Source organism: Dermacentor silvarum, chromosome 1 (genome assembly GCF_013339745.2).
Source record: "Dermacentor silvarum isolate Dsil-2018 chromosome 1, BIME_Dsil_1.4, whole genome shotgun sequence".
NCBI classification, from domain to species: Eukaryota; Metazoa; Arthropoda; class Arachnida; order Ixodida; family Ixodidae; genus Dermacentor; species Dermacentor silvarum.
Genome location: NC_051154.1, coordinates 190,894,731 through 190,913,796, shown reverse-complemented (window position 1 = coordinate 190,913,796; position 19,066 = coordinate 190,894,731). Strand labels below are relative to the sequence as shown.

Sequence of the window (19,066 nt, the reverse complement as noted above, 5' to 3'; positions counted from 1 at the left end):
AGATGGTGTATTTGTTCTTGCATCATAGGTGCAAAATTGTGTGAATGACTGGTACTCTGCCTGGAATTAGAAAATTTGTACCATATGACAATTTGTGGAGCTTATCGCCACACAAAATTCAAGCAGTCTAGCACACAAAGCATACCCTACTAGCAATATCCTGCCTTGCACAACTTCTTAGAAATATGCCTTCAAAATATGCAGCAAAATGGATAGATATTCTAGCTAACACTTATCGTGACAATTTTTTCATGACAATTTTATTCACAGTCCCATTAAGTATTAACTACCAGCAACAACATGTTTAAGTTTTGGCAGTGACAATCAAAACCTAGTTTTGTAAATGCCACCTGCTCTGGAGCCACGACTTCATTCCACAGCCCATTTCAAACAATTATGTAGTGCAAGAATTATTTAGAATGCCTTATTGTAGATTTAGGAAAGGCTACGGCATCGGTAATATATAGACCTCCTACTGGCGACAACGAAAAGTTTTGCAATCTTTTAGACATGTTGCTATCACATGCCTGTTCAAGCAATGAACCTGTGATAATCATGGGAGATATAAATATAGACATGAGCTCACATGACACGTGGGCATGGGAACTGAAATCCCTTCTAGCTTGCTACGCCCAACCAGAGTTACAGAGAATAGTGCCACTTCGATTGACATCTGTGTTACAAACTTAAATGAAGATGAAGTATTTGCTGGCTTTCTTGCAAGTGCTATAAGTGACCATTTACGCATATTTTCTTTTACCAATTTCAATAACAACAATCACTCTACCCATGCACCTTGTTATCGCTGAATAATAAATTATTTTTCTTTAGAACACTTTCGGGAATAATTTGTAGCTATAGACTGGCAGGTGGTCTACAATGAAAGTGATGTTAATACAGCTTTTAACATCTTTCTTTCAAGCATACAAAGTTCTTATAAATCAGCTTTTCCGCTACAATATGAACAAAGCATAATTAATAAAGTACAAAAACTGCGGATAAACTGTCATTTGTTTAACGACATAAAGAAGAAAAATAGGATGTACCACCTTTTTATAAAAACACATGATCAAGAACAGTTTGCGACATTCAAAAATTTCAGGAATCACGTACAAAGCAAACTGAAGAAAGCCAAACAAGATTACTATCAACAACTGTTTTCTTACATACGCAATGAACCAAAATTGATATGGAACGCTGCGAATAAAATGACGAGTAGAAAGTCGAGTAGCGCATCAGATACAATTGCTGAACAAAAGTCAAATGATGAGCATGAACGAACATTTTGTACAAGCTAGATGATGTGCTTCGAGAAGAGGCAAAAGAAGCGTGGTTCATGCAATCGATATCCCGCCGGTGACCAGCTCTATCTTTCTGCAATCCACAGATAGTGTTGAAAGGCAAAAGCTGATAGATAAAATGAAGAGTACAGCCTCGGCAGGACTTGACAGAATTTGGCCAGAGCCAATTAAATATGACTCAGGCGAAATAAGTGTCGTTCTAGCTTACATTGTTAATTTGTCAATATGTTCAGGAATTTTTCTTGATGCGCAAAAACCACTCGGATAACACCAATCCATAAAGGTGGTGCAAAAGATCAAGTCTCAAATTACTGGCATATATCAGTCTTAAATATATTTACAAAACTTTCTGAAAGTGTCGTGGTTGACAGGCTGTGGTCTTTCTTGACTAAACATAATGTAATCTTTAAGTACCAATACAGTTTCCAAAAAAAAAAAATAGGTCAGCAGAGCAAGCCCTTCTAGATTTCAAAGATAAAATAATTGAGAACATTGAAAAACAGAAGGTTTTAGATTTACGGAAGGCTTTCGACTTGATCGATCATAAAATATTAATACATAAACTAGAAATTTACGGGACACTTGGCGTCGCCAATGATTTAATAAGAAGTTATTTAACGAATCGAAACCAATTTGTTCAGATAAACTCTATTGCTTCTGACATTTTACCCATAAAACAGGGTGTACCTCAGGGCTCAAAACTGGGCCCACTAATTGTTCTTAATTTATGTAAACAATATTGTACGAATACCTGACTCACCCGACTTAGCAATGGATGCCGACGATACCAACGTGTTTTTTAGATCCACTGACACTTCCGAACTTACTGTTATCGTTAATGTGTATCTAAATCGCTTGTCAGTTTGGCTGAGAGAAAATGGTCTAGAATTAAATACTGCAAAGACAACATACATTTTATTCAGAGCTCGTAACAAGAACATACCCAATGACATTAACATTTATTTCAATAGAACGGCAATTAAATATGTCCAAGAACAAAAATTCTTAGGCATATGGTTTGATGAATATTTATCTGGGGGTTCACATACAAGGATGCTTTGCGCTGACCTTTCTAAATCTGTCAGTATCATTGATAGGATAACCCAGCTGATTCCTATGGCTCAAACAACAGTTATACAATGCTCTCCTTTACTCTAAACTCTGCTACGGGGTCTTGGTTTGGGGAACAACTTCAAAAACAAACTATAACAATTCTTTTACAGAAACGAAACCTTCGTATATACTGCAAATACCATGGCCATTTCGTAGACCTTGAAACAGCTCCATTATTCCAGCGTTATTCCCTTCTTCGAGCGGACAGAATATATAACAAGAAGTTTCTGGTCCACTATACATAAACGAAAATTGTTCACCAAAACAGAAAGTGATGAAATATCTCGTTACCCACTATGCCGGAATACTAGACACGTACCAAAATCAAGAACAAATTAATAGAAAACAAGCATTCCTATATCACTCGACAGAAATATTAAACAAAATAGAAGAACTGTTAAATTCTAGCTCTTCTGAAAGCTCCTCGCCGATGACATTGCTTTCACTAATTATTGATATTTTGTTTCTTTCACATCTGTATGTATGCATGTATAACATAACAAAAAGTTCACATAGATACCATTTGTGCTAATGTTTTATGTGGTTTACTCAATCCAATGAACAAATGTTGTAATTGTTACTAAAATTCTGATCTCTCCTGCTAGATGTGTGCACATTGTACCTATATGTATTCATTTGCATTGATTATCACCGCTGTTGTAGCTGTAGGGGCTGGGACCTCTGTCAGGCCTTTCGTGCCTTTAGTCCCAGTCTCCCCTCGCTTGGACGAGAAATAAAGTTCATTAATTCATTCAAGATGCAGTGTTTCTTGAATTTATATGTTCTGCATAGAAATCAACAACTGATTAGTTGCGATTAAGTAATCGATCAAAGGCTCACAATAAATAAGTGAATCAATAAGTAAAGAAATAAATAAATAATATAAATGTACATATTATGTACAGTACCGGGTGTTCAAAATTAAGCTTTACGGTATTTTTAAAAATCGCCTGTGGCAGGTAGCATAATTCTTATCGTTGAGCTGGGTTATTCGAACAGGCGGACATTAGTAGTAAGAGAAATCGAAACACATATTCAACTAATTAACAAAAATTGACTACTAAACTTCTTAGTTAATTACTTTACAACAAATACTCCAATTTACGGATTGTCCCTGGTGAGTTTGCAAGACGCATACACTTGAAATGAATTTCTAGGATGACACCAGTTTCGAGATATTTCCCAAAGTGTGGGACGAACTATATGGTTCGTTTTGTGCGAAACAAGTTAGTTTTGTGCGTCTATGTATAAGCAGCATTTTGGTAAAAAAGTAAGTGGAATAACAATGCATTTTTCCAGCGAGTTCGATGGCGCATATTAAGCTGTAGTCGCTCATTGCCCACCAAACGGTAAGTGCGTACTACCATTTTTCTTTCTTGTTCTACATGCACAGGCACAAAATCGGCAAAATCTCATGTGCGCAGACGTTCGATTCTCGAGTTGCGACACCTGGACAGTCGCCAGTGATAGTGAACTTAAAACATGGCCACCATGACGTATTTCCTGCTCATGCAGCTGTTGCCGATTGCCGCGCACAAAAGTATGGCCTTCGAGATTAGCTCCTGGTAACGGGGAGAAGCTGCCGGTAGGGGATGCGAATTTGATGTCATCCCCCTGCACCGCGCAGAAGCACACTTTATTGTGAAGCACATCACTGCCGTCACAGTGGATGTCGCTTTGAGGTTCCGTATAAAGTCCAAACATGACAACATCGTCGCTGCGCGCCGTACACTTATGTGCGAGTGAAAGCTTGCGAGGTTTAGTCGACTCTTGCGCACGCGAGGGAGAAAGGCGCGGCGGAAGCGCGCATCTGTCGCACGCGATGCACGGCGGGGGAGGCGAGAAAGGGACTGGTTTACTTTGGCAGCGGCTGCCGTATCCTGAAAGCGATCTGCGACAAGGAAAAAATGCGCGCCCGCGCGGGCCTCATCTTCAAAGTGATCTGCAGACAAAGTGCAACTAGTGCCGGTTGCTCCGTATGCGCTGTGCTTTCAATGTCTAGTCCATGTTGAAGCGAGAGGCGGTATGCTCGCTGCTGCTGCCAAACCTCCTTACTCCGGCATTTTGACAGCAAATTTCCGTGGTCAACGAGCGAGATGGGTTCATGTTAAACTGTGCACGCGTTACACCGTGTTTGTTAATTTGGTTAGTACGCGGGGCCTCATGGACAAACAGGCTCGTGGTCTTATCGAGTGCCAAGATGATGTCGTCGCGGCAAGGCCACCACGGCGGCAAGTGAAGATTACCGATTTTTTGCCACCTACCCGCAAATAAAGCCTGCCTGAGTGCGTGTGTTTGAGAGCATCGTGACGTAGTTCTTTTCCGGCCGGTAAGTACCCGCTAAACAGGCACTGGCAGTTAATTCATACATCGTTTAGTGTGTACCTAAACGTCGTTCCCGGCGAACTATGTATTAACAAGGTTTGACTGTACGTGATGGTCCAGATCATAGTGCCCTTATGTTAATACAGTGCAACAATTTTCACTCACCAGAGGGCCGCACAGTTGCCAGTTCCTCAATCGACTTGTCTTTGTTGCGTTTAGTGATGGGTGGGTCTGGTTTGACGATTGCTTGCAGTATCTTAAGACAAGGCAGTGTGATACTCTCCATCACAATGGGACTTTGTGAACTGATGCCCATTAGAAATAGCCGCATCACACACCTGCACGAACAAATGAATGCGTTCACAGGGTGATGAAACACAGCTTACAAATCTATAGCTTTTTTTTCTCTCGCTCTGACCATACGAAGTAGTCAGAAAAAGCAATGAAAACACAGTAGTGCATGCTTGTAAAATGAACAATTAAAAAGCTAACACCCCGCTTGTAACATTACGCTAAATGGAGCACTTATTTCTTACACAAAGGAGAGCATGCGGCTGACAAAATTATAGTAAAATGGACACGTGCATACGGAATCTGAATCTTCTTATGTTGCGAGAAAGAAAACTCCAGCAATCTGTACACTTACTTTTTAATGCTAAGCAACTGCAGGACACTTCTTTGTGTAAATTTGTAAAGCAGAGTGAATGGCCTGCTAAATGACAGCATTTGCAAGATAGATCTTGCCAGAGGAAGCCATGCACGGTTTGATGCTTTTGACAAAGTAATTAATACTCGAAGACACACACACACACGCACAAAAAATGCATTGTGCAGCTTGTCTAAGGGCTTTCATCAGCAGACAGCCAAGTGCCCCTGCAGCTGGCTGCACATTCCAGCATTTCAGCACTGCTTTGTGGGTGTTGTGTAATAAGTAGTAGGGGCTCTTTGTAGCCGTGGCTGTGTAGTGCTGTTTGTAGTCATGGTTGCGTAGTGTTGTTCAAAGCAATACATGGGTAATGGGGGCTCCTCTATTTACCGCATTCGAGCAGCCTGCTGGCTGCCGGACGGGAGCCAGTAAGAGTCATGTGAACTGGGTACCTGAGGCAATCAGGTCTGTTTGTGGTAGAGGGGGAACGTGGTCACCTCATAGTCACATAGTACACTGGGATGTGCATAGTGACCCCGAGCTACCCACTTGCAGTTAAAATACTGTGCTTTGCTTTTGAATGCAATTCACTTGATGAGATGACAATTTCATTGAGATCAAATGCCATTCTTGCATCTCTGAAGAGGACTGACACTTAGAGCTCGAATGAGAGCTAAGGAAGCCAAGGGCGTACCAAAGACAGTAGAACTGTGTGCACAGCATTTATATGCATTGTTATGGTCTACCATGTGCCAACAGGACAGATTACGCAGTTATATCTCTAATCCTGCCTTCTGCAGTGTTTGTCTTGTCGGATGAAAGCTATCTCGCCCAGCTCTTAACTCCCGCTGTGTATTGAATTGCCGACAAGTTTGCTATAGAGTTGGCGATGCTGTAGTTTTAGTTTTATACTGTATATAGAGAAATAACACCAGATATGCTTCTAAAAAATTTAATGTAAAAAGCTGAAGCAGTAGAAGAGAAACTGTGAGAGATGAAATGGGATTAATGTACGAGACCCACCGTGCTCCTGTTCAAACATGCATACAGAGGCACAAAAGACTGCACAAACATGTGCATTATAACAAATGATCACAAAAAGAAGTCAACGATTACAACAAATACATTCTTGCATGGTGGGAGACAGCTGACGGCAAACAGCTGACAGTATTTGGAAGAAGTGAAACATATCTGAAGAATGAACCAGTGTGAATATTGTGCATACAATGCACTATTCCCAACAAAACATACGAGGAGGTGATGATGGGGTACACTGGGTGGAATGACATCTGTGCTCCATAAAGGCGACAGTCCGCTGTAAGTGGGCCAGTCTGCAGAAGCTATGGCTGGTATAATGTAAGGATTCTTTTTGCTCAGTTCAAAATGGCAGGAAGAAATAAAATGAAAGAAGATAAAATAGAACTGTGATAGTCATTCAATACAGCTTTTAAATGGAAGGATTGTGTTGCAATACGCCAAGCCTCCAAAAGTTGGCCACATGTGTTATTTGTTTTGTCGCCTGCTAGGATCCGGAGAACTTCCAGAAAGATGCCGGACCTAAACTTTTTTGGTGGCTTTGGCAGCCCATGGGTAGCTAGAGACCATCTAAATTTAGGTAGCCAGAAGTGGAAAATAGAAAAGGCCTATTGTCACGCAAGACTTAATGATGGCATTTCTTTACTGTTCGACTTTTTAAATATCACCCAGAGTAATGTAAAAACTCTTATACCAATTCTTTTCCTTTTCACACTTCATGAGTGGTGAGAGTGGTGCACTCCACCTAGTATCTTATCACCAGAATCGCCCGGTCGTGAGCAGTCGGTGATAAGAAAGGAAGAGATTTATGCAAAAGGAATCCTTACATTATACCAGCCATGGTTTGTGAAACTTGGGTGTAAAATGCCCAAATTTTGCCTCAATGTGGCAAGATGTAGCAGGGTTGGTATCTTGGCGCAGTTTGGCAAAATTACCACAGCAATCACACCACAGCCATCTGTAGCTCGTTTGACACGCATCACTGGTGTTGTTCTAGTGGTATGCCCCTCATATTATAGGGCTTATTGGGCAAGGAAAAAGCATGTAGAGCATGCGGGCTGGCAGAGAAGATACATCTTGTTCGTGCAAGAGAGTAGGCCGCAGAAGGAAATCAAAGCTCAAAAATGATGGAGAGTGTTAGCATTCACAATGGCATTTTTGGCATTCATAAACACAAACAACTGCTCTCTATTACGAGGGTTTACTTGCTGTTCAAGCTGTTAACAATGGTAGGTGCTATTAACACTTAAGCATTCATTAAGCTTACTTCAACTGGTTTTTGTAACCACTGTAATAGTGCTATCATAACTTGTGAAAATAAGCAAAACAACACAGAGAATGGCTGAAAACAATTTTTTTACTCCCGACTACCAGAAAGCCAGGACAGGGTATGTTACTGCAGATATCCAAAAGAAACAAGGACTCATGTGTGTACCTTAGCCGCTGCTCCCAGCACGAGTCCTCCTTCTGGAGTGACAAAGCCAACAAGGCCACCTCGTGACGCACTGCAGCTGGCAAGTCAGGGACACCAACTACAACTGGTGGTGGTGTTGACATTGCCTCACTGTCGTCTCTTTGCGTTGGGGTAGGCGGCGTGGTAACAGCAGGCACTAGAGCTAGGCAGGGCTGCTGGGGTAAGGAAGGCGCCTGCCCACCACGCAATAGAGCAAGCGAGATGCGCTCCATCAGCAGTCCATTAAGGTGGTCAGTGGCTTGGGGATTGTCCCGTGTTAACAGGCACACCAACTGGCCAACCTGTGACCAGCCCTGACGAAGGTTGTGCTCCACCAGCTCCCCTATCAAGCCCCGCTCACACAGAAGTTGCCTGCATACACACCAGAACAAAACAAAGGGCAAAGCTGATAGATGGCCTACAAGAACAGCAGAAAAGCTACAAACATATATCTGTTATGCTCAACTGGCCATTTCACTTAAGTGGCGGCTGGGTATGGCGCAGCTGAGAGCGGCTTTATGGGCCCTATCTTGAAAGCCACTTGCAGTGGCTACAGAGTCTAGGTGCACCGAGGGCTGGTGGCTTCATGTGCACTATGTTCTCGCCGCTTAGTCTACATTGAAGCGAGAAGCAGCACGAAGGGCAACTTGCTCGCTGCTGCTGACACCCTTCCTCATGCAAGTGTTTTGACAGCAAAAGTCCGCAGTCATCTAGTGAGATGTGCTCATGTTTGCCTGTGTGCGTGTGACACCATACTTGTTAATTTACAGTAAAACCCCGTTGATACGTTTTTCAAGGGACCGCGAAAAAAAAAAAAAAAAAATTAACAGCCGGGAAAACGTAACTGTGAGGAAGGCCACAAACCGCCACAGCTATGTCAGAAACAGTTGTGAATTGCTGCCAGTACGGTTATTAGACGTCTCAATGCTCGTACCTTGACCTAGCGACCAAGCACCGTCCTCGGTGCGTGTGCATGTGTATAATTAAGGGAACATATACAAAGTTTTGCGACAGTGGCCCCTTTCAACTCTTACTATGCTTGACCACAATATTTTACTTATGCTTCACCCCAAAACATGTATCCATTGTGGTGAAGCTGACGTGAGAGAACCAGCGATTATGCTACTTATATAAGACCCTTGCCAGTTCCAAAATAAATCTAACGCTACACTCGGTGGATCTGCCTCAGTGTGTGTGGTTCCCGGTAGGCTTTAACTGATGCACACTTTGCTTTAGGTGCTTCACCTGGCATGTGCAGCGCCTGGCTAGTGCAACTTAGGCTGCTTATTGCAAACTGTGGTCGCTTACTGCAAACTTTTGTCACTTACTGTAACGTTGGGTCACTTACTGCAACTTTGGTAGCTTACTGCAAATTTTGGTAGCTTAATGCAAACTTCAGTCGATTGTTGCAACGTACAAGCTGGCTGCACCGCTAAATTTAAGTGGCCGCTACGTTAAAATGCAACGTAAGATGCAACGTAAGATGCAGGAACATTATAGATTGGCGACATATCAAGGGGGAACATAATACATGGAAGTCAACGGGAGTTAGGTCGGGACCGCGAAAATGCGACGTAGCAGCCGGGAAAACGCAGCACTGAGGAACGTATCAACGGGGTTCCACTGTAGTTAGTAAACGAATGTTTACAAGTTCATACAGCCGATAAAACTACTATACTTTGTATATCTGTTTATTAATTTGCTATCAAAACTTGATTTGGGTTTTGGGCGGAACTGCGGATATTTTTTTTTGTTCACAGTGTATGCAGCAAGCTAGAGATGTGCTGCAGAGCGTTGATTGCAATAATGTCTTCCTGTGTGGTGTATGGCTGCATGAAAACCAGTGGTCGCAATGTCCACCACTGCACAGCGAAAACAGAAGCTTGCAGCTTAGTAGATTGTGACAGTAAAAAAAGTATTTCGAGCCTAACAGTGGCACCATACTCTGCTCAGACCTCTTTCATGATACTGACTACTACAGTACCTTGCGACTAGAATGTTAGCATAGTGCTACCGCTCTTATGATATGGGCAACCAGCCGGTCTATGCACCGGCAAACCTCTGTCGTTCCCTCTGTCTTTCCTCTCTCATGTAATCGCTTTGCTGTCCCATCGAGAGCTTATTTCACAAACACATATGAAACTTATTATATGATGTGTACGTGCATGTACACCCTACCAGTGCATACTGGCTTTTTCTAGTTTCCTTTGTGGGCAGACTGCCTCACTGCTGAGTATTAAATGCAGCAGAAAACCAGAAAAAGGATATCATTTTCAATTTGTTAAGGAAAACAAGACTTCCTGCATCATAAACAGTGGCTGAACATTGAAATGAAAGACTCTGCCCTAGCAAAATACACTTTATCATAAGGTAAGCAGTGTATATTTGTTAATACCTCCAGGCAAAGTTTCAAAATTTGGTCAGTTAAATTCATCTTAGTGCACTGGGCACAGCCACACCTGAGCCTTGTAAATTTTTTAAAGATTACCGATCTGGTGCTGTAAACTTTGTCCAATCAAATCCATACATGTGCCCTATTTTAGATGTTTACTGCATAAAAGACAACTTTAATTGTTTTATGTAGCCACAACTCTGTTAGAGCAGGAGTAAGTAAAAAATTAAGGTGCTGTCTTTCTATCAATTCTGTATAAAATCTGATGTTTCCAGTTAGTATATTAAGATGCATCATTGCTTGATATATCGTGCAAAAAAATAAATGTGAGCTTTCATGTTTGTTGTTAGTTCGCTATACGCAATGAATTGCACTTATATTTAGTGCAAGCAAAATTTTGCATCCGTTATTATGGCATTATTACTATGACACTTTCTTGGAGGCTGAGTTTGATTAGAATCTCTTCCTCAACACCACAACCCAACTATCTGGTGAGAAGAAACCCTTTGACCAACTTAAATGCAGAGAGAACTTTCGCAAAAGACCTGCGAATTAAACGATTAGTCCTGCGAGAAATCTGCTATACAGCAACTACCGCTAATTTAATCCTGCTGGGACCGACGAAATGGATCGAATGATCCAGCAGGTCGAATTAGACAAGGCGCAGAAAAAATGCCGAAACACACCGCTGATTAATTTGGCAGTATTTACCCAATACCAACATGCCCCTGAATCAAATACGCACTGGCCTTCTAAGAGCCCAAAGGAAAAAAAAAAGTTATGTAGAAATGAAATGACGTTAAAGCTCCCAAACAAACTATAAATATAATGTTCACCAATTTTTTAGCAAGAAAAATTGGCAAGAATCTAATATGCATTGCACAATGACAGCCGGTTTCCTAAAGTCAGCTTAGTGGCATGGCATTTTAAAGTATTTAAAAATATGTGCATAAGAAGTGGATAAATACTGTAAAAGGAAATTGTAAGTTACCATTATTACTTGAAAATATTCCTAGGGCAGGCTGAAAGTAGGCGTTTTCGATAGATGATAAGTGTTCAACCCATTCACTGTTCCCTAAGCTGTGCTGAGACATGCTCCACTAAAGTCGTGGCTATTGGGGTCACCACAGGGGTTATACGCTTGCAGGCTGACTGCAAACTTCTAAATACAGTGTAGACCGCTTATAACGTAAGTCCCCGGAGTCGTGAATATCTGCACTATAAGTGGTACCGCACTATAACCAAAACAACAATTTTCAAGCCCTGCACATATGCAAAACATGTAGACCAAGCAGCCGCGCGTATCCAAGAATCGAAGCGTGCTACTGGGAGTTTTGCATCCGTTTAAATTTACGAACGTTAAAAGGTTAAAGATCAAGTCCAAGTACCACATGATCTTTGCATGAAGCAAACAAAGTAATAATTTAAAAAGAATGTCTCAGTTTCGCCAGGCAAAGCATCAATTGCGAGAGCAAATTAGTAGAGAGCAATAAGAAGTAGGGATAGTAGTTTTATCGGCTGCATAAACTTGACACATTCGCTTACTAACTGAATTAACAAGGGTGGTGTCAACGCACACAAGGAAGCATGAATAGACTCGATGACCGCAGACAACCACTGTCAAAACGCAGGCGTGAGGAAACGCGGCCGCCGCAGCGAGCGAAGGTTCGTGCGGTCTATCACTTCAACGGAAACTGAGCGGCGTAAGCACAGCGCATACAAAAGTCAGAGCCGTGTGGAGATAACTTTCAAGATACGGTGCGCCCGACAACACCGACAGCCGGCACAGGCGCGAACGCATTTGTTGACAGAGTAGAAGCCGCCTCTCCCTCGTGCTGCCTTCCCGCTTTGCTCCTTTCGCATGGGAGATTGCGTCGCCAGTTCCACTTGCGCTTGGTTGCAAGATACGCATTTGGTGTCGCAACACGGCGTCGCCCCCCCCCCCCCCCCCTCCCTCCCTCCCATACCCCAACGGCCTTTCGCGCGATGGATGTCGCGTTTGCTCTCAGCTGTGCGTTTGCACTCCGTGAAGGTGCGCGACCCCGCACGCTTTCACTCGCACATACGGTGCGCGGCGACGATCGCCCTTGGACTCATGCTCCTCTTCCGCATTGCCCTCATTGATCTCCTCTCCCATGCGTGGGCGCACCTCGTTGAGAAGCGTGCTCGCTACCGCCCTTGTCAGCGAGATTTTCCTGCGGAAGCCGTAATATAAGCAGTATTTCATCCCACGCCGCTGCACTGTAAGTGGTATGCGCATAAATGGAGTGCTATGGGAAAATTAATGGGAGTCTGAAAAGACCGTACTATATCCGGTCCTGCATTATAAGCGGTTACGTTATAAGTGGTCTATACTGTATATGGCTTAGGCCAATTTTAGGATTGAGATAATGAAAGTTTAGCATGGGTGCCAGCCGGGACCTTCAGTCGTGATCAAATTAATCAGTGTCGAATAAACGGCAGTCTACTGTACCAAATTTTAAAAATATTTAGTGCTCCATGTACCTAAAGACATGGCATCACATGTAGTTTAACGTCTGCAAATTCTAAAATGGTGGCAGAGAATGATAACACAAGTAGAGCTGTTTAATGAGGTTATACCAAAATGTCTTAATGCATGCATTAAGAAATGACTCCCTCATTCATGTACACATAAGGGGGTGTTCCTTCTTCAAGTCTATCATATTCTGAATTCTTCTTCTTCTTCTTTCTGGCGTTTTACGTAATATTCTGAATTGACAAGTTAGTCAACATTTACTTATGGTCATGTTAGTACCCGCTACACACAGTGTCAAGTAACTGGCATGCTCTTTCTGCGGCTCGTCTTTGTATTGTACTGCATTTGCTTCCTGAATTATAGTTGTATGTTGCACGCTGTTGGTTTATCGTAAGCAATGATGTTTTAGAATTTGTTAAGCAATGAGCCTTGCTCGAGAAACAAAGCACAGCTGCTGCAGTGGCAGATAATGTCACATCGGTTCACTGCAATGTTACTACGTGAACAGCAATCTTTATATGAACAGGGCATTCAGGAAAAAGTACCGTATTTACTTGAAAATAGGTCGAACACGATCAAAGGTCAACCCCTACATAGTATTATACTTGCCTCGAAATCAAAAATTATAATTTGAATATAGGTTGACCCTATCTCTTTAAAGAAACGAAAAACTTTGAGCATGACACATGTTTAGTTACTGTAAGCTTGGCTATTATATCTTGCTAGTAGATGGCACATCCCAGGAACTTGTCGCAACTGCCAGAGAAGTTGTCCTCGTCAAATGCTTCGCGGCTTCAGAGGAGCGTTTGTCATTTAGGTTGACTGCCGAACTTCCAGGCAGCCGTACTGCAACCGCTATTTCGTGTCCTGCAACTGCACTATAAGCGATACACGTATACATAGAGTGCTATGGGAAAATTAATGCGAGTCTGAAAAGACCGTATTGTATCCGATCCTGCACAATAAGCGGTTATTGTTATAAGTGGTCTATACTGTATACAGTTTAGAAAGCTGTAGAAAGAAATCCAATAAAAGCAATATAATGTGCACCTTTTCTTCTTGTTATGCATTTGAAAACTAAGAGAAGCTGGCAGTGTGTATCCGCCAGCTGATGTTCCCAACGTGCCTAAGCAAAGCTGGCTTTGGCAATTAGAGGCTGCACTGTTGCTTCAGCTGCCGTGAGCTTTCCACTGTGCGAGATATCACTTGCAGAAAATTATACGCACAAAATATCCGGGGTAGCTAGCACTAGTGGCGCAAGGCTAAAGACACAGCGGAGCTGATCGGTTCCTAGCTGGTCCTGGCTATACGAAGTAATACCAAGTGATGCTAAGTTATACGAAGTGTATAAGCATTTCCTCGTGGTCCGTGGCATCGGGGAACGCCTGGCGAAGCACTTGCAGTTCGAGCAGACGTAGGGGAAGTGGTGCGAAAGCTATGTACAGTGTACGGGCGGCGCGCAGCTGGTGGGAACTCACTCGAGCCACCACCAGAGGCGCCTGCTGCAGTCACGGACACCGCGAGCGTTCGGCGCTAATGCGGGGAAACGGAGAAGCACAGATGGCGTCGGCAGCACCTCTGCGCGTTGCCTCGGTGCTGCTACAATTTGTTTCTCTCTCTCGCTCTCATCTACCTTCTCTCCCGAGCATAGCTCGTGATGCGCACTCTCTCTCACTCTCATTTTCTCTCTCTCTCCCGAGCGTAGCGTGCGATGCGCACACTCTCTCTGTCTCTCCCGAGCATAGCGTGTGACGCTCCATAAGGTGGTTGCTACGCATACATTACGGCCGGTTCAAACAGCTCTGCTGTTAAAACATTAATCTCCAGTTTTTGTGCAGGGTTGAAAGCTTCAGTATGGCTTCTGTGGCCCTGTACATCACAGCTGTAAAGCTGCTGGGACACGAGTTTGATTTCCTCGGCTGAGCTAACACAGGTCCCCATGAGGATGCCACTAAGTGTTGAACCAATTGCATGCGACAAGGGCCAATGAGATTGCCCACGGCAGCTGTGCACTTTTTCATAATAAGTGACATTTCCAGGCAGCTGAACACTGAATATATTAATTCTGAAGGCCAGACAATTTAAATTGCACTCCAAATGAAACCTTTTGAAGTAGTACTTCAGCGTCCCTCCCTTCAGGAAGTGCAATTTTTTAACAAACGTGGATGTCTCTGAAGATGCGCAGTAAATGGCAGCCTGTTGTCAAGGGTCAATGGAACAACATCTGACGAAGCCTCCCTGTGGAAGCTCAAATTCTGAGAAATGCAGAGAAATATAAGAGCAATAAACAAAGTTTCGCTATAAGTTCCCTTCACTAAGTGGCAACAAGGACAGCCTTACAGTTCCCTTCATGAAATCAGCTTCAGTTTTACCTGTATGGCACACTGGTAGCCAAAGCTCTAAGTAGGGTGATGCAGTGATCCACTGCAGCACTGGCACATCCGTAACATCTCCCAGACGACTGCTTATTGCTTGCTGGTAAGTTGAAGCTGCCTGGTGACGGTAATTCGCTTCGCGCCGGCTGTACAGCAGTCGAAGTTGGCGTTGCTGCTTGCGCTTTTCTGCTGTCCTTCTGCTTGTGCTCATACTCAACAAGTTCCTTTCGTGAAGCCAAGATCTGAAAAAAGGGAGGAAAAAAAAGAAAGGGCTTGGCTGCAGTGCCTTTCAGCTTGAATAGATGCTGCTTTATCATACGAACAGCATAAAGCACAGCAAGTGAAGCATGAGATGCACATACCTTAATTATGCACAGCTTTAACAGCAACCAATTTGTTTAAATTGTAGGGTTTAAAGGGACACTAAAGGGAAAAATGATTTCTTCTGTAACAGTAGATTACCTTTCAATACCGAAAGCACCACTCTTACCGCGAGAAGCCGCTTGGTCAGCCAGAAAGAAACGAAAAACAAAGAACATGAGTGGCGACGCCACCTTGAAGTTCCCGATTTTGACAGCGTCTTCTAGGTCACAGTTAATTCTTTAGCGGTAAAGATTCACTACATTGTGTTCTATAGAAACCCAAAAGTGAATATGGCAAGTTTTGCAAACTTTTACTGAGCCAACGTGGCCCAAATAAAAATTTCTCTAGAAGTCGTGACGTCACACTGAAGTGCTGAGATTGGGGTTTCCAGGTCGAAATTAAAAAAAATTAACCTTGAGCTTGATTTTCTCTTCTAATAATTGAGCTACTGCAGTGTAATTAATGACAGCAGAGTTTTCAAAGAACACTTTTACAGTCTAAGTTGATTTATTGTTTTGCTTTAGTGTCCCTTCAATGTCCCAAAACTTCATAGCGGGTTATGAGGGATGCTGCGGTTCTTTAATAATGTGCACCCAATGCACGGTACATAAGCATTTTTGCATTTTGCCTCTATCAGAATAGAACTGCTGTGGCCAGGAATCAAACCCGAAACCTCGTGCTTAGCTGCACGAAGCCACTGTGGCGGGTCAATACTCGGTGATACTGATATTGAACACTGTTACTGTAAATTTCAATTTTCGGTGGCTTGTCACATTTAAAAACTAGAGAAATTAAAAGCTGTATAGACCAAATTAACAGCACACACAATGAGTTGAACTGGCTGGCACAACTTGATTTTTTTTTTTTGAAGCCTGTAACTGCACGCACACGCGCACATGTACGCATCCACATGCACACAAACACACGAGATAGTAGAGCAACCAACCGAAGAGACGTTGGTCCTGGGTTTGATCCCCTGACCACGATGACTTATTATTCAATTGCACAGTTTTTTTTTGTTAATAAACATTAAGCCAAGTTGCACTTTGTGAAATGTCACCAAAAAAAAAAAATTGACCATCGACGTACGCACATTTGTTAGAAATGCTGACTCTCAAAGAGTTTGTTCTAACCCATCCCGGGTTCAAGAATTGTTTGAATTCAACTTGAATTTACCTTCTGAACAATCTTGCTCAGCTCATCAAAAGAGGCTTTGCACTCGGAGCAGTACTTCTGGGCAAGTTGCTGTATGGATCGATTCACCATGCTGGATGTCGATCCTGATGCAGAACCAGTGCTGGCTGGTGTAGCTGAGGTCGTTGCAGTGCTGGCTGTGCCTGCTGCTGTGCCTGCTGCAGCAGCAGCCTCCTCTTCCAGAGCCCTGTCTACCAGGCCCTGCTCCTGAACCTGCAGTTATCAAACAATATGCCCAAGCCCACACAAGCATTAGTTTTAAAAAGGGCCAACATGGAAACTGCACACTAACACTGCATTCTTCATTTTATAAATGCAGACAGTGCAGTGGTAGATGCCCAATAAAATGTTAGTCAAAATGATGACAGGAACATCCAAATGAAATTTGCAGAGAAACTGCTGTACATGTCAAGAGGCGTATCACAGGAATATCAGAAGAGGTAGCTTAGGTAAATTATTCAAGATTTCTAAGCGTAAGCTTTTATTTTGTTCTACGGACTGCTTCAAATATCACTTGTGTGAGAGGCTTAATCTATTAAATGACAATGGGCAGTCAGAAGTTACCGTAGTTTGATCTGATAAGGGGAGACTAGCTGTCATGAGCCACAAAATGAAGAAAGAAAGAAGAAGAAAAAGCAGAAGATAAGAAGAGAACAAGAAGACACGAGGAGTTGGTGGCAGAAATAAAGAAAAAAGAAGTTAGAAAATAAGAGCGGCTGAATAAAAGGAATGCAATATGAAAAGTAGAAGAAGAAGCGCAAAAGTGCACGCGCAGCTACGTGGCCAACGGGAGAAGGGACACGTAGCAAAAGAGAGCAGCCCAGCTACGCTCTGGGACGACGAGGGGCAGAAGGAGCTGGTGGCCGGACAGGACGGGTGGATCGCGGAGACGGCGGCAACCCAGTGGAAGCTGTTCTTCGGCTGTCGCGGCCACGACCCGCGAGCTGAGTGGACGTCCCACCGGAAGCCGCAGCTACAGGCTGACGGCGCCGCTTCTCGGATTCCCTGCGGCTACGATCCGCAGGCTAGCGGAGTTGACCGGGCGGTCCAGGCGCCTCGGCCACCCCACCGTCCTGACCCCCGAACCAGGCCAACCGTGGACCGAACGTCGGACACAGCGACTTCGAGTCTACGACGCATCGGCGGGCCCAACGACGTGTCGCCGGAAGCCGCGACGACGAGGTGACGTGGCCACGTCGAGGGACTTAATGTAAATATTTGGACTTATGAATTTTGATATCTGAGGACTCTGGGGAATTTCCAGAATTTACTCGTGCTGTATATTGTTTGTTTCGTGCTGTTTTCTTTGTCGTTAGTTTTTTTCAATTATAAATGTTGGTCCTAAACGTACGACTTGTCCCTGTCTGTCTTTAGTCCACCGAAATCCGTGACAATTTGGCGAGCCTGCCAGGATATTCCACCATTTCCGGCCCTGTCACAGATTTTTGGTGGTCTGGAGATGGATTGGGACAGCATATTAGCAACTGTTCGCGAGAAGAAGCTCAGCAAGGAGCAGGGCCTTAAACTAATTGAGGATGTAATGAACCGTGTCCATGCCGCTCGGTCTTTAGAACTTGAGACACTTCGGCAAGCATATGAGAAGAGGGGACAGTTCCAGGAGAGGGAGATTGAGATGCCAGAGGTAGTCAAAACAATGCATAGCAGTCATATCATGCCTGAAGAGAAGCCTTGCACAAGTGAACTGTTGCTACAGAATAGCTACCGCTGTAAGGCTGAGAATGACCATACCACCGAATTCCATTGTACTAGAGAGCAAATGGTACAACACCCGAATGAAGAGTGTGTTTTCGGTAGTGCAGTGTACATGCCAGAGGGTCGTGCTCATGAGGGCGAACAGTTCCCAGAAACGAAGGACACTGACGAGAGGGGGAATACCGCAACGCCGCATACGGTGTGTGTTGAGAGCAGAGCAATTGGAGATGTCGCGCAGGAAGGGAGAGTGCTTGACCGCGGCAAAGCTTTTCAAGAGATGATGACTTTCCGCCGCAGAAATCCCCGTGAGCACAAGCTAGTGTCCAGCATGCAAGACGTTTCTGATGCAGACGACCACAGTTGCACAAGTTTTACGAGTGGCGAGAAAGAAGGGCGCATTGAGGAAGCGATGACAGTAGACAGAGGGATAGAGCAAGTAGAGAAAACTGAGAAAGAGAAAAGAAAGAAGCATAAGAGAAAGAGCAGATCGAAAAATTGCTTCGAGGGAAAGAAAAAGACGAAATCATCACCCAAGAAGAAGACACGAAGAAAGCACCGATGGGCGACTCTTTATGGCATTGCTCATTGCAAAGCAACCATGAGAGGGGGAGTTAAATTTGGGGTGAGAAGTAGCAGAGCATCTGAAGATGATGACTTCG

The 19,066-nt window shown here is 43.6% G+C and overlaps 1 protein-coding gene across 4 annotated transcripts in view; it reads right to left on the bottom strand.

Moving 5' to 3' along the window:
• Positions 1 to 19,066, bottom strand: part of LOC119436549 (E3 ubiquitin-protein ligase UBR4-like) — a 465,665-nt gene that overhangs the window by 70,381 nt on the left and 376,218 nt on the right. For all 4 annotated transcript variants that reach the window (XM_037703422.2, XM_037703424.2, XM_037703425.2 and 1 more), the window contains 4 exons: positions 16,677 to 16,907; positions 15,135 to 15,379; positions 7,856 to 8,245; positions 4,905 to 5,077 (listed from right to left, as the gene is read on the bottom strand). In XM_037703422.2, coding sequence (XP_037559350.1) covers positions 4,905 to 5,077; positions 7,856 to 8,245; positions 15,135 to 15,379; positions 16,677 to 16,907 — 1,039 coding nt within the window. The remainder of the gene's footprint in view (positions 1 to 4,904; positions 5,078 to 7,855; positions 8,246 to 15,134; positions 15,380 to 16,676; positions 16,908 to 19,066) is intronic.